General features: G+C 39.6%; 2 protein-coding genes across 2 annotated transcripts; both read right to left on the bottom strand.

Moving 5' to 3' along the window:
• Positions 1-3,091: 3,091 nt before the first annotated feature.
• LOC131255820 (cellulose synthase-like protein E1) lies at positions 3,092-6,520 on the bottom strand. Its single transcript, XM_058256696.1, has 4 exons — positions 6,105-6,520; positions 5,657-6,006; positions 3,817-4,281; positions 3,092-3,258 (listed from the first exon to the last, which is right to left on the bottom strand). Exons 1-4 carry the CDS (start codon positions 6,325-6,327, stop codon positions 3,178-3,180), a joined length of 1,119 nt encoding a protein of 372 aa, XP_058112679.1. The 5' UTR covers positions 6,328-6,520; the 3' UTR covers positions 3,092-3,177.
• Positions 6,521-10,937: 4,417 nt separating this feature from the next.
• Positions 10,938-12,171, bottom strand: LOC131255821 (uncharacterized). The gene has a single exon (XM_058256697.1). It carries the CDS (start codon positions 12,146-12,148, stop codon positions 11,183-11,185), a length of 966 nt encoding a protein of 321 aa, XP_058112680.1. The 5' UTR covers positions 12,149-12,171; the 3' UTR covers positions 10,938-11,182.
• Positions 12,172-16,382: the final 4,211 nt, after the last annotated feature.

Genomic DNA, 16,382 nt, shown 5'->3' with positions numbered 1-16,382 from the left:
TCTGAGTCTGAGTTAGAGTTTTAAAATCATGGTAAGGATTTGCTTGATAGATGCATCAGAATCACCAAACACCCAGACATCTTTCTACCAAAAGGAGTCAATATGGGTTCACAACAGATCACTTTGAATAAAATCCACTCATCAAGTGGGCCTCACCGTCAGAATAGATGATCAGTAAATAGGTTGAGTACTACATGTACACATGTAGACTACCTAATGAGTGGCCAATGTGTTTGTGGCTTATGAGAGAGAGTGAGAGCAACTTACATCCCTCCCAAAAAAAAAAGATTTTTATTCACAATTGACCACTCAAGTCATTGGTAGAGAGAGAGAGAGAGCAACTGACATCCCTCCCACAAAAAATATAATCCACGCATATATATTATTTTTAGACACGGACACACACCTAGTGGGATTTCACCACCTTTGGGTATTCGAACGCTCGACAGGTGTTGAAACTCTTGAGAGTCTACCACCGGAGCAAGAGTAAGAGCAAAGACCCAACCACATATTTATATTTATTATTGACTACTCAAGTCATTGGTCTTTACTTGGAAAGGCGGTCATATGCATGATACAAAAGGACTAACCTTAATAATAAATAATAATAATAATAATAATAGTAAAAAATAATTAATAAATAAATAAAGAAAGGAGGAAATGAGCTCTACATTTGAATGGATGGGCATTAGTTGTGTTTCCCCTGTCCAGGTTTGCTAGAATATACTCACCCTGACATATTACAATATGGTATATCAGGAGTTTAGAGTTTGTGATATATAACGTGGCATAGGTACATTAAGTCCTAGCATGGTCACGTCAAATATGGACTTGAGCCTAATTCTATGTAAGGCATGATGTAATTGAGCCTTAAGTGAGTTAAGTTCAAAGAAATTCAATTTCAATGGGGAGGAATTATCATTTGAAGTATGAATAGTAAATCGGTCATAAGTTTTGATCTAGGCATCTTTATATATTACATATTGCATCTATTCTATATGTCTATGAAAGAAAAAAGAACCTTTCAAAATTTAAATATACTCTTGTTGTATTGTATTTTATTTGATTTGAAAAAGGAAAAAAATAGTAGATTATGTTGATTAAATATATTTGAATTTATGCTTTTTCTTTTGCTAGACGTGTCTTCAAGTTTCAGGTTGTCATCTTGAAGATGGTTATATTTTATTTTGATAGTGTATGTGCAGTTGATGACGTTGGTCATCTTTTGCTAGTGGAACAGATGGCAATATATAATGCTTAGCATTCTTTCCTTCACTAGAAGATTGTCGACATCTTCTACCATAAATCCACCATTGCCATCAACTGTAATGGGCTTTAAATCAATAGTTGAAAAGTCTGAAGGCACGACTGGGAAAAGAGAAAGATAAACTACAGTTACTTGATCTTATCACGATGATAAGTATGTAGGCAGCTTTTTCGTTGGTTATAAAGAATTTGATAAAAAATAAAATTCAACTTAAATTCTCATACGAATTAGTTACAATGTTAGCTTATATCTTTCAGTATTTAGATACTTAATGCATTGTGCTACAAGCAATCATTGGCCAATACTTGATCAAATGTTCTTTTAAAGTTAAATGCCAGAGTGAGCAGATGCGGAGATCAGAAAGGAATTCTATATTCTTTCATATCTTGTACTTATCATAATACGAATTTATTTGTTTTAATTGTTTTGTTGGACCATTTATATTTAATGTATGATTTTGTACTATCATTGAATTTTCGTGGAAGAAAAAGAACCTTTCAAAATTTGGATATTATATTGTTATATTTGATTATGGTGATTTTATATTAATAAATGTGTTTATCAGGTATTCGGTGGATTATGATGATTTTAGATAATATCAAATTAGTTCATCAGGTGTATGGTTATAGCCATAATCCCAAGGCTCCAAATTCACCAAACTTCGTTATTTTAAAATTTGTTAGTTGTTTCATTGAATTCTTTACTTCATATTTAATGTATGAGTTTGTTCCATCTTTGAATGTCTAAGGATGAAAAAGAACCATTCAAAATTTGAATATTATAATGTATTTTATTTGATTATGGTGATTTTAGATTAATAAATGTATTTATTAGGTGTACGGTGGATTATGATAATTTTAGATAATATCAAATGCTTTTATAAGGTGTACAGGTATAGCCATAGTCTCGTTGCTCCAAATTCACTAAATTCTGTTGTTGTTGTTGTTGTTTTTTTTTTTTCAATAGCTAACCAAGATTCGATGACTCCAAGCCGTCGAATGCTAAAAGTTTTCACCCAGAATGATGGCTCAGAATTGTTGAATTATGAGAAAATTTTGGCCCAAAACTGTGGCCCCGAGTCATCAAATTCTTAGCACAAAACGATGGCTTCAAACCGTTGAATTTTCTCTTTACCGAGATTCTTACTTGACCGTTCCTTCGGAGCAACGAAAATAGTCAGATGGTTTGACGGTTCCGACGAAAATAGTCAGATTGGTTAATTTTCCAAAAATCCGACAGTTTTGGCCTGTCGAATTTGAACGATTTTCAAGTACTCAATAACACGTTTTACAAAGCACGCCTAAAACAGGCTCTTTTGGGTCCACCCTTTTTTACATGTCAAACCTACTTCAATCAGATGATAGCATTTGTGTTCACCGTACATAGAAAAGGTCAGCTCATAACTCTAATGGTCCGCACTAAAAACTTCAAAGCTCACATGTTGTGGTCTTCCTGTGTTTCAGATCAGGCAGATCTGTGTATCACCACTAAGTCTTGGTCATGAGTCAAAACTGATGAATGGATTTGATGAGTGACACAATCCATGGTGGGGCCACACACAAACTTATGGTTAATATCCCATTCCCACAATTCCGTGGTGCATGTGGCCTACCTGAATTGTTGATCTCGCTGATTTATTATTATTATTATTTTTTTTAATTTTTTTATTTTTAACTCCCGGATTGCGTAAAACAAGTGTTGCAGAGGATTCTGTCCGACCCAAACCATTAGCAGTGATAGATATGTGATTGGCCTGGATTGCTGGAGCATGAACTGAACTTACCATAATCGAAAATCTGCGACTTGCACTACACAAAGTTGAGATACTTGAACAATGGGTTCGACTTGAAAACTATGGTTTTGGTGTCTGCATCAAAATAATCCAAAATGTTATATATGTGACACATGCTCTAATGCATGGGATTTAGACAAGCCAGCACAGCTAAACCAATAGATGCAAATGCAACTGTAGTGGGCAGGCGTCCCATATCCTTGCGCAATTACGCAGGGATGAACGTGATGAGGATAACTGCTCCGAATCCACGGAGCTTCTCTGGACTCCTCACAGAGACTTCTCGAATCCACGAGGAAAGAAAGCGATGGGAAAGAAATTAGAATCCAACTACGACTAAAACTCCTACAATTTAACGGTTTCCGCCAAAAATAGTAAGTGTCCTATTTGGCTTCACCAAACCGTTCTCCTAATTATTCTAAGCTCTTTTCACGTTGGGCGCAACTCCTAAAGCCCGACGGATGAAGAGTTATAATCAAACTAAAACTTACTATTTATAGTAAAAACGAAATTAAAATAGGGAAACGACCGTCAATCCAGGGGTTTTTCGCAATTCCAGGCTGCGCAACCCGGCGTAGCAGGGTTGGTTGGCTTCAGTAGCTCGTTCTACCCCAAAATCATATATTTTACGTCAGATAACTCATTCCGGATTGCAAGATACGCCCGATTTAAGGTTCGATGGTTTGGATCACTTCTGTCGTCGACCGGGCCTTTTCTGATCCATCTTGGCCATGTAATTGTCCGCAACCCGCTCTACATCACGCAAGAAGAGCCCTTGATAGATAGGCCAGTTGATGATGACCAACACCCCACATAGAACAAACTGCAACACCAATGCCTCCACATCTCCCATTTCATCACCCATGGCTACCCTCTTGATTGCACCAAATAGACAGAAGAGGTTCAACATCGCCAGCGTCACTAGGATGGTGAACATGGGAGAATTGGACCCAAACTCCATGATCTCCAGTTCATACCTCTTGGCCACCTCTTCGTCGGTTTCCTTGGCTGTTATTGCGAATGCTGACTTGGCAAGCCCTGATAACTTGAGTGCCACATCGATGTTGGCGAAGAAGTATGCCGATGTCCTTCTGTAGAGCCAAATTCGTTGTTGGTTCGACCATGACTGGACTGTATCTCCCAACCATAGCCCCTCGACTAGGCTGTATGTGTGCTTTGCGACGGTCACATATGCAAAGGGAATGAACCATGGGCTTGAGATCTGAAGGACACGAAAATTTTCAATTTGAACATCACATTCAGTAGCAGTTTAACTCCGATGAGTCTTTAGTGCTTGATTTGACTCATTATTACTAATTAAATTAATATTGTTTATAAACATTTTAGAATAGGTATATATAAATCAAATATAAAAATAACAGAAGGACACAAAATACATGATGGCTTGCTAATTAGAGGTGTTGCTCTTTCTCCTTGAGATCTTGGGTTCGAAACCAATCTTTTAGAGTCGAGTTAACGAGTTGACTCAATGAACCACATCGAGTCAGGCTTAAAATCGTCTATGTTATGACCTACTAGATGGACAGGATAATCAGATAATGAAACCAAGTGAGCTCTTCCAGGAAAAAAAAAGAAGAAAAAAGAACATGCCTATTGTGTCTGATCTAGACCATTCATCATGTGGATTGCACATAAGAAACCAATGGTTCAGACACACTGAGGATATGAAATTAGTTTCGCATGCCATATCGGTCACCGCATATGGCAAAAGGCAGGGAAATGTTCGTCTTTAGTTTGGTTTCGATGGTTAAAAAGACAGTAAAACATTCAGTTAAAGACAGGTAAATGCAAAAGACAGTAAAACATTCAGTTAAAGAACGGTAAATGCGAAAAGTTTGGAAAATGAAAAATTTAGGCTTAACACATATTGGACTCAAAAAACAGATTGAAACCAGCCACACGGGAATGCCTTCCCAACACTACACACACACACAAGGGAAATGGTACTATATATGAGGTCGACCTTATTGGAATTTCCCACAAAGTCGAGCGGCCTGTGTCCCTCCGTGATGTGTGTCGAACATCAACACTGTGCATTTGATGGGTCCTGATGGGTCCCTTTAGGGTATAGGATATCCCAAAAGCAGTCATATACAGAACTCAAGTGGGCCATACTTTCTAAAACAATGTGAAGACATGCCTAAAATATATAAAAGCACTTGGCGGGGCCCACCTGAGTTTTTGATGCGGCTGAAACTTGGTCTAACACCTCATCCAAGTGGGGCATACACAATGGATGGGCTGGATTTATAAACCACATTTCGGTGGGCCCAATAAACAACCATGAAAATTTAATGGGTAGGTAACCCCTCTCAACTGTTGTATGTGGTGTGGCCCACTAAGTCATGGATTGACCTGATTTTTATGCCCATAGCCTACCATGGAATATCGCATCTGATTGATGGTGTTGATGACTGACACACATCACGGTGGGACCCACACTGCTCGACCTCATGGGAAACTACCATGAGGTCGATCTCATAGTACCATTTCCATATATATATATATATATATATATATATATATAGAGAGAGAGAGAGAGAGAGAGAGAGAGAGAGAGAGAGAGAGAGAGAGACCTTTGGGAATAAGGAAATGCCATTGAGAAGGCTGAGGGATGGGACCACAACATAACATAGTGTTGGGAAGGCATTGACAGCCCATGCATTGAGAATAGCATTGCCCATTTGAAGTTGTAGCTTTATCTTGCCATGCCCTTGTATGAAGGAACAGTGCTTGGTGAGGAATAGTTGAAGGTGACCTTCTCCCCATCTCTTATGTTGCACCAATGATTGTAATAAGGTTGTAGGTGCAATACCCAAGAATGCTTTCCTAGTTGGGTTGAGATATATGGATTTCCACCCCCTACATTGAATTGCCAAACCTGTTGTTACATCCTCCACTGGAGTCCCATACTTCAATCCCATCTACACATTTCAAGTATATGAAAGCTCGTGAGAGAGAGAGAGAGAGAGAGAGAGAGAGAGAGAGAGAGAGAGAGAGAGAGAGAGAGAGAGAGAGAGAGCTCTTTTCCCCACTGAGTATTCTCTTCACAAGTGCAACTTGCAAGACCTTTGGCTCTATCCTCCAACGCCATAGCATTTCCCTTTGCTCGCCCTTCCTTTCCTTTTTTCCATTCCTCTTTGTATTCCTCACTATACTTCTTCCCACATAGACTCTCCCTCCTGAAAAAGCACCCGGTCCCAACGTACATTGGCCCTCCATATCCATCCATACCGTGGAATTCCATCTACATAGCCACAAATTGAAAGATCCATCGTTTTGATGATCATGACCATTGATTTGGTGGGCCAATGCCAAATGCAAGATGATCAGACTATGGTAGCCATCTGATCATTAATCCACAAAATGGATGGTTTACTCAATGGTTGAATCACCAGACGGCCGAGATTGTCCAATCACTTTGATTTTGATATGGCCCACCAGAGAACTTTAATAGTCGTGCTTGTGATACTTACCCCATTAATTGCCTTGTAGGAATTACCATAAATATCATTCTTACTGAGATTATGGAAGCTCTTAGGGAATTGAACATAAGCGATTTCACGACCCTTCTCTTCATCCATGAAAAAACACAATGCATCTCTCACCGATTCTGCATTGTTTGAGTACATGTCGCAATCTACGGTCAGGATGATTGGCCCGTTGCTTATAACTGATGACACCCGAATCTGTGAATTCCATCATGAGATCATGATCAAGACGTCAATAATGTGAGGACGTGGCAATATGTGTGCTGTACATGAGCTTTTATACGTGGTCGACGCTCACACGCACGAGAGTTTCCATGCACTTGCATACACACATGAATGTTTCTTCACGTGGGCCCCACTGCATAAATGGCCTCCAACAAGATTAGTTTGATCAATTCATCAGGTGGGCCACACATGTAAAATAACGATGACTGGTTTAAGAAATTGTTGCCAGTGATAGATGTCTGGACTGCTTGATGAATGAACTAGCACGGTCTCTAGGCCAAATAATTTACTAGGTGGGCCCACCTTATGCATAGATCTGTTGTCCTGAATATGATACAGGCCGTCCAGCCGAGTACAATTGCCCAGGGATTTTGCAAAACTTTCATGTATGTATACCCAAAATGCCTAATGTCTGCCTGCACCGTGAGGCAATGGGCCTAGGGTTTATATGGGCCGGTAAAGCCCAATTAATTAACACATGAGACCTAGGCTTAGGTCTGAAATATTTTCAACTAAGATCTGACCCACGCAAGAGAAAAGCCCCCTTTACTATTTTGTTTGATGGGCTTGGGTCTGTGAGAAAAGGCCCAATAACTAAATGGACGGGTCCAACTATTAATCGGGTCCGGCTCATGCTGATTTTTGACCTGGCCTGTTTGCACCCCTACACGTGTTCCACATAGAAGCATGTAAAGATTACCAATGCATTCAAAGCACCAGCTTTGAAGTTGTGGGGATGTTGAGGTCTCTTCTCACGTGCCATGTACACAAGTGTTGGCAATGCCGATCCTTCTGTGTCCACAGCATTCGGGTCCCTCCCATCAATTAATATCTGGAATTTTTTATTATTTTAGGCTATGCTTGGACCCTCCGATTATATATCAAAGAATGAGAAGCAATACAGTGCTCTGGGTAGTATTGCAAGTCATAGTTCTCCTAGTTGGATCGGGCCACTTGGACCCTCCGATTAATCCAGCTGGACTGTTTATCACGACCATCACAGGATTCATACGTTGTTGCTGAAAACTCATACTAAATCCATGGAGCTATATGGACATCTTATAGAGATTCCTCAAATTCACGAGCGATAAAAAAATAAAAATAATTTCTAATAAATTAGTTGATGAATAAAAACAAAATTACAATCCTTTAAATAATAAGCACAAACTTAGGATGAAGTTTTAGACTCAAATTCTCTAAAAAACATGACTTACTATAAATAGTAAACTCCAATTTTGGCATAACCACGTTATTCTCATAATTTTTCTATGCCCCTTTCATGTCGGGCACGACTCCTACAACTCAAAGAATAAAAAATTACGATCAAACTAAAGCTTATTATTTATAATAAAACAGGTTTTTGACTGCCGATCTGATGAAATCTCTCAAATCCGGCATGGCCAACCCGATGTAGTGGGTTGGTTGACTAAAGTAGCTTCTCCTACGGCAAAATCATATATGATGTCCAAAAACATATTCCGGTTTGCGATATATGACTGTTTTAAGGTTCTGATAGTCCTGATTATTTCCGGCTCATATCGGGCCTTCTCTGGTCCATCTTTGCATGAAAGTGCCCGCATCCCATCCTACATCAGGCCCTCATGGTGGATATAACTTTTAACCTATTAAATAAATGCGACATCCAACCCTTCGATAAGTTGGCCCCAACACTAGGATCACCTTCTTCTCTCTCTCTCTCTCTCTCTCTCTCTCTCTCTCTCTCTCTCTCTCTCTCTAACACAGCACGAAATAGAAAAAGGATTAGACCAACGTCAAAATCCTACAAACCAGAGAGAAGATTCTCAAAAGGACAAGAGATTAATTTTATTAAAATGAAAGATATCTCTACTATTCAGATTACATCTTTATTTATAGAGGAACTGCTAGAATACTAAAATAGGATTAATTGAGAAAGGAATGGAAACGGGCAGTAATCAAGCCTACAATCAAGGCATAAATTGATTCTGACTTATTTATTAACAAATAATACTTTTCTAAAAATAGAGACCTGACTGTCTTTATCCAAGAATGGAACCTCCACACAATAAGGGCTCTTAATTTTTGTTAGTGCTTTCGTGCCTTTCGATTGGACTGTTGGCGTTCCAATAGTTCCATGAAGTCTTCTGCGATTTGTCCTACATCAGTCCCCTCCACTGGGAGAGAACTCGACCTCGAGTTAAGTTCCAGATAAAGTGGCTCCTCAGCATGATATTCAAATAAGTTCGCAACATTGAAAGTCTTCGAAATCCCCATATCATCTGGCAGATCGATCTCATATGCATTGTTATTTATCTTCTTCAAAACCTTATATGGACCATATTTTTTTTTGGTTTTAGCTTATTGTAAGTTCCGACTGGGAATCTCTCTTTATGTAGAAAAACCATAATTGAGTCACCCTCTTTGAACAACTTGAGACGCCTGTGCTAATTTGCAACTGCTTTGTACTTAGCATTAGTCTGCTCTAGTTTTTGTTTCACCTCTGCTTGCACAGTTTGGGCTTGCTCGACCATGTTTTCTGCTGCCATGCTAAACCCTGGTCCTTTTGGCAGGTGCACCAAGTCCACAACATGCCTCGGGGGCTTCATATACACCATCGCAAATGGCAACTTTCCTGTGGCACTGTGCACTGCATTGTTATAGGCAAATTCTGCTTGAGCCAATGCATGGTCCCACTGTTTCGGCCGATCTTTGCAGATACTACAAATTAAATTTCCCAAGGTCCTATTTGTTACCTCCGTTTGGCCATTTGTTTGTGGGTGTGCAATAGTGCTTCGGTTCAACAAAGTATCAAACATCTTCCACAAAGTTATCTAGAAATGACTAAGGAACCTTGAGTCACGATCAGAAGTAATGGACTGGGGCACTTCATGTAGCCGAACTACCTCCTGGTAGAATAGTCACACTATGTGAGAGGCGTCTGACGTCTTTCGACAAGGAATGAAGTGAGACATTTTGGAAAATCTGTCCACAATGACAAACACAGAGTCCACCCCTCGTTGGGTTCAAGGTAGTCCTAAAACGAAATCCATGGACAAATCTTCCCAAATAGCATTAGGAACTGGTAAAGGCATATAAAGACCAGTATTTTGTGATTGACCCTTAGAAGTTTGGCATGTATAACATCTCCTCACAAAATTTCCCACATCTCGCTTCAGTTGAGGCCAGAAGTACCGCTCTTCCAAGCTTGCCATAGTTTTGTCTCTGCCCAAGTGTCCGCATCACCCTCCACCATGTAGGTCACGAATAAGTTTCTCCCGCAGAGAAGTCCTAGGAATACATAAGCGATTCCCTTGAAACAAATATCCATCATGCACACAAAAATCATTGATAGGTTGATGCTCAATGCACTTCGCCCAAAGCTCCTGAAAATCATCATCCTCTTCATACATTTCCTTCAAGCACTCAAGCCCAACAATCTCATGAGCCATCGTCACGAGCAAAGTAGCACGACGACTCAATGCATCAGCAACTCGATTCAGTGCTCCTGATTTGTGCTGAATAGAGAAAGAGAATTTTTGAAGAAAAGTGGACCACCTAACGTGCATGTTGTCTATGTGCTTCTGGCTATTGATGAATTTCAAGGCCTGATGGTTTGAATATAATACAAATTCCCTCTGTATAAGATAATGCTCCCAGTGCTTGAGAACTCGGTCTACTGCATCAAATTCTTGATCATACGTGCTCCATTTTTTTCAGGCGTCGCTTAACTTCTCACTGAAGAATGCTAGCGATCGTCCTTCCTGTGACAGAACAGCTCCGATCCCCACACCGCTAGCATCACACTCCACTTCAAACACCTTCTCAAAGCTAGGCAGAGCTAGCACGGGCGTTGTGCACAATTTTTCTTTAATTAAGCCAAAGCTCTTTTCAGTTTCTTCACCCCAATTAAAACGGCCCGTCTTCATGCACTCCATGATTGGAGCGATTATGGTACTAAAATTTAGAATAAAGCGGCGGTAGAAAGTGGCTAAGCCATGGAAGCTTCGAATGTCACCCACTCCCGGATAGCTTGGACCTTTCCTTTGTCGACATGAATGCCTTCTAGACTAATCCAAAAACAACAAATTGTTGGTCATGAAGCTGCACTTTTTGAGGTTGATGAATAATTGGTTATCCTATAACATGGTTAACACTTGTCGTAGATGTTCAACGTGCTCCTCTTCAGTCCTGCTATAAATTAGAATATTGTTGAAGTAGACAACGACAACATTTCTAAAAAAATGCTTAAATACCTAGTTCATAAGCCGCATGAAGGTGCTTAGCGCATTGGATAGGCCAAATGGCATAACTAGCCACTCATACAGGCCATCCCTAGTTTTGAATGCCGTTTTCCACTCGTCCCCAGGCCTGATTCAAATTTGGTGGTAACCACTCTGTAGATCAATTTTAGAGAATAACTTTGAGCCCTCCAACATGTCCAACATGTCGTCTAAGCGGGGAATAGAGAATCGGTACGTTCTTAATAGTAATCTTGTTTATAGCTCGGTTGTCGACGCACATACGCCAACTACCATCTTTCTTTGGTGTTAGTAGGGCAGAAAGTGCACATGGGCTCATGCTCTCACGTATAAAACCTTTTTGTAGTAAGTCTTCCACCTTTTCTTGCAAAATCTTATCCTCCTTCGGGCTCATTCGGTAGTGGGGTAGGTTAGGCAAACTCGCTCCAGGAACCAGATCTATGTGGTGCTGAATGTTCCTCATTGGTGGTAGAGTGTTTGGCAGGTCATCAGAAGTCAGCTCCTTAAAATTTTCCAATAGTCGTCGAACTCTGTTCGGAATTGTTATTGGCAGTGCTTCATTCTCATCTACCACAAGAGCTTTAACTACCAAAGCATAAACCTTCCGTGCGTCCTTGGCATCTGTCATGAAATTAGTTTCAGACTTTGCCACAGTAAAAAGGGCTTCCCTTTCCACTTTTGAAGGTCTGTTAGTTACAAATTGCTCTTTCAAAGGAACCATGGCGATTTTATGTAGCCCCCAGGTAAACAAATAAATATTGTCCCATCCCCTATAAATGATATCAACATCATACTGCCATGGCCTACCTAGCAACACATGGCTAGCATCCATATCAACAACATCACAGAATACCTTATCATGATAATTTTTGCCAATAGAAATAGGAACTTGACACATTTCAGTTACCTTTACTGTTGGTCCCTTTTTTATCCGGCCAATAGTATAACGAGATAGATGCTTTGTAGTTGGCAAATTCAGGTGCTCCACCAGCCTTTTTGCAACGAAATTCTCGCAGCTCCCACTATCCACGATCAGGTTACAAACCTTCTGACTGATGGTATAATAAGACCGAAAGATATTATGGTGCTGGTCGGGATCCTCCTGTTGTGGCATATATAGCACCCGCTACACTACACAATTGATCCGCTCATCATCTTCTTCCGTGAACTCAACTCCATCGTATAGATCATCCTCATTGCCTGCTCCGTCGTTGGCCAATTCTGCACCTTCTTGATTTTACACAAGGTTTACAGGCTTGCGGTCTGGGCATGAATCTGAACGGTGGCCCAACTTTCCACACCTGTAACACTTCCCCAGTGTAGGTCTAGCATAATGGTTTGGGTTCCTTGGTAGATTTCTATTATGTGGTCCCGATGCTTGATTGGAAGCACTGTTTTCCCCACCTGTGGTGCTCTTGAACGACACCCCTTGCGACCTTGGTTGGTCTGATTGAACTGCCGATTGAGCACCCTTTCCTTTATCACTAGTATGATATGAGGAGTCGGTGGTCAGCCTTTGAAAATACCCTGAACTCCCCACCTTCTTTTCCATCATTTAGGCCTTTAAAGCTATGTTATGGGCTTCATCAACAGTCCATAGGACCTGCAGCCCAATCTTGTCGCGAAGTGATGGCTTCAAACCATTGAGGTATCTGGCTAGCGTTGGTTGTCCGACTCGTTCAAGTTATTACCGTCCGCAAGTCGATTGAATTCAGAAGTATATTCAAATACTGATTTTGTTCCCTGTTTGCAATTCTGATAATATTGAAATAGGTGTTGTTCATAATCTGGTGGTAGGAATCTCTCCATGAGGAGTTGTTTCATCCTACAGCAAGTCTTCACAAGCGCCTTTCCTTGCTATTGTCGGTTTCACTGTAGTTGATCCCACCATACCGCAGCTCCACTTTTCAATCAGAATGCGACAAGTCTCACCATCTTTTCTTCCGGAACTTCCATCATCTCAAAGAATCGTTCGACCTCTAAGATCCAATCTAGGAAGTCCTCTATATGCATATTGCCATTAAAGTAAGGAAGATCTGATTTTAACCAATAGTTTTCATATCCTCTTTGCCGCCTCATTGGTCGATGTGCGCCATACCCTTCCTCCCCTCCATCCTCGGACTCATCCTCGCTTTTAGGTTCTCGGCGGGGAAGACATCCAGGAATGTTCCTATTAACAAGTTGGCCTCGAGCAATTCCTTTGGCGCGGATCCTGTCAACTGCTGGTGGTTGCCTGTGAGTGTTGAGACCAAGTCCGACAAGCAGATCACGAATCTCATTTAGCTGCCGCTGCTCCTCAAATGCTATCCACAAGGCTTCAACCCCACGATCACCGCCATTAGGGTTAGGATTTGGGTTTCTTGCTCCGTTATCTGCCATCATGCCAGACAAAACCTCGCTTTGATACCAACTAACATAGCATGAAACAGAAAAAGGATTAGACCAACGTCAAAATCCTACAAACCAGAGAGAAGATTCTCAAAAGGACGAGATGAATTTTATTAAAATGAAAGATATCTCTGCTATTCAGATTACATCTTTCTTTATAGAGGAATTGCTAGAATACTAAAATAGGATTAATTGATAAGGGAATGGAAACAGGCAGTAATCAAGCCTACAATCAAGGCATAAATTGATTCTGACTTATTTATTAACAAATAATACTTTTCTAAAAATAGAGACTCGGCTGTCTTCATCCGAGAATGGAACCTCCACACAATCAGGGCTCTTAATTTCTGCTAGTGCTTCCGTGCCTTTCGATTGGACTGTTGGCGTTCCAATAGTTCCATGAAGACTTCTACCATTTGTCCTCTCTCTCTCTCTCTCTCTCTCTCTCTCTCTCTCTCTCTCTCTCCCCCCTTCGTTTTTAAAGATAGTATATTCATGTAAGAGACAACTTTTCAGAGGAATACCAAAAGGAGGTTGGACCTCCGCAACAAAGGAGTGGAGGAAGCAACCAAACTCAACGATATCTATAAATCCAGAGTAAGAGAGGATCACCTGATGCAATAATCAATCCATCTAATCATAAATAGAAAAATACAAGTATGGTCCACTCAATGAGTACAAGTGGCTGAATTTTGGATAAAGTAATTCTAGTGGCAGCCAACCAATTGGACGGATTCAGCATCACACGCACATGAATGGTTGGAAGTTATTTGTTAGGTGAAATGTTGTGGTCCAACCGATTCGACTTGAGACCCTATCATTTCTAAATGCTTGTGTATCATCTATCATACTCTGGTAAAGAATACAAATTTTCTTTATTTATAGTAACAAATCTCTGCTCTTCAATTCCTTAATATGGAATTTCTTTGGAGATTTTCAGATTTTAATGTTTTTCTCATGATAATATCTAGAAATTCTAATTGAAAATAATATATTAAAATATATTCATAATTAAGTCACGAGAAATTAAAACTGCAGGGATTTTTTGAAAAATCTTGCGATGTTTTTATTGTTCAATGATTTCTACGTTCAATGATTTTTACAAAAAATATCACAAAATCTCCACAGTATTCTCCTTAAAAAATTAATGATTCACTTTGGTTGCTAAAAAATATTTGATAAACACGCCCTTTCTTTTGGTATTGGTTACCAAAAAATACAAGACCGATGCATCTATCAAACATGGGGAGGGATGTGTAAATACCAGTTCACTTATTAAGAGGCCAAACGACTACATATAGCCCGTCAACATGTCACAAGTAAAATATCCAATCCAATCTGTTGAGAAGGTGGGCAGACCATGATGATCAGGAGATTTTAAAATCACGCCATTCCACTTATCTAGTGGAACACAACATCAAATGAATGGATTATATCATTCAGTGCATTGTTGTGGCCCACCAAATGAGTGGACGACCATCGTGGTTTGGCCTATCTTTTGCATGGACTGGATATTCTAGACATGAAACATATTGGCAGGAAGGAATAGTTGCATCGTTACTTCTTGCATAAGCACCTTATCTAATGATCTCTCTTTCAAGCTCACACTGAAGGCAATGTCATTTTCTCTATTTTATTCTCTATTTTAATAAAATGTACCTGAAGATTTACCTGAAGAATGGTATGATGGTTGCCCGAATTTACAACCGAATGCCACTCTGCAAAACCTTTGTGATCGGCTCGGATTTCACTGGGGATATGGCCCAACTTAACGGCAGTGTCGATCCGATTTGCCATTTCTTCATACAATTTCTATGAAAAAACAAACAAACATAATTAATTTGCAAATTTTATAGAGCATAGTTTTGAGAGGAATTAGAGTTTCATGCTCATCAGCAAATGTAAAGTTCAATCATGGTCGTTCATTGATCCAAAAGTGTCTTATTGATGGAACCATTGGAAAAGGGGATGCCCCAAAAATCTTCCAGATTGGAAAATTAGGACAACGTGTCCAAAATGCATATAACAATAGGCAACAATTGCTTGTATTTGCATGGAGAAATACTTTAACACTGTGGCTGAGTGTGATGGATAATTCATCGGCGGTTCAAAATTACTGAAAAATTACATGTGGCATTGAATTAATTCAAAATAATAATCCAAATTATGGGCACCAAGTTAGATGTATCATGAAAAAAAATATATATATTACCTTTATATGTTTATCCATCTATTAGATTGAGACTTATTGGAAGGTTGAAAATGAAAACTATTCAAGGGTTTTATTCCTATACCAAGTGTCCAAGAATTAGAGCCCGCAATGGTTTAACTAGTCTATTTTTTAAATTGTAACTTTGAAAAAAATTGTTTCCTAATTCGTAACACTCCTATTAGATGAATAATACATTATCATAGGTTTTGATTTGATTATTGGATTATTCAGTTTGAGCAATCTGGTGGCTCCAATATAGTTGTGATCATTACAATAGGTTTGAAATGAAACACTCGAACCATGGTTGCTCAGATGGATAAAAAAAACATATGGCATGGATATTCTAGAGGGAAGAAGTTTGATAGGTAAGCATATACTGAATGTTTTGCTTGTGTGACTATTTACATTCAAGCACTCCATGCATATGCATGTGCCATCATCAATATTCAAATACCCAACATATATTATATATGTGATAATGTGTATAGGTATATATACAATGATTTATATCAAACCCAAATTAAGTAAGAAGCTCGTATATAGCTAGCCGCTTTATGTGATCATTTCTCTGTCAAAAAAGCTTACCAGAATCACAAAGCATTCTCTGTCAAAAAAGCGTACCAGAGTCACAAAGCCACATGGATGGTCTGATTAATGGCTACATATTTCATTTGAACCATCCAGTTGAAGGCCACCAATGGAACGCTAACGAAGGCCTGTTCCATTTAATTCTTGGGCTATACTCCAT

The sequence above is a fragment of the Magnolia sinica genome, chromosome 9 (assembly GCF_029962835.1).
Source record: "Magnolia sinica isolate HGM2019 chromosome 9, MsV1, whole genome shotgun sequence".
Classification (NCBI taxonomy): domain Eukaryota; kingdom Viridiplantae; phylum Streptophyta; class Magnoliopsida; order Magnoliales; family Magnoliaceae; genus Magnolia; species Magnolia sinica.
This window is presented reverse-complemented; position numbering and strand designations above follow the sequence as displayed.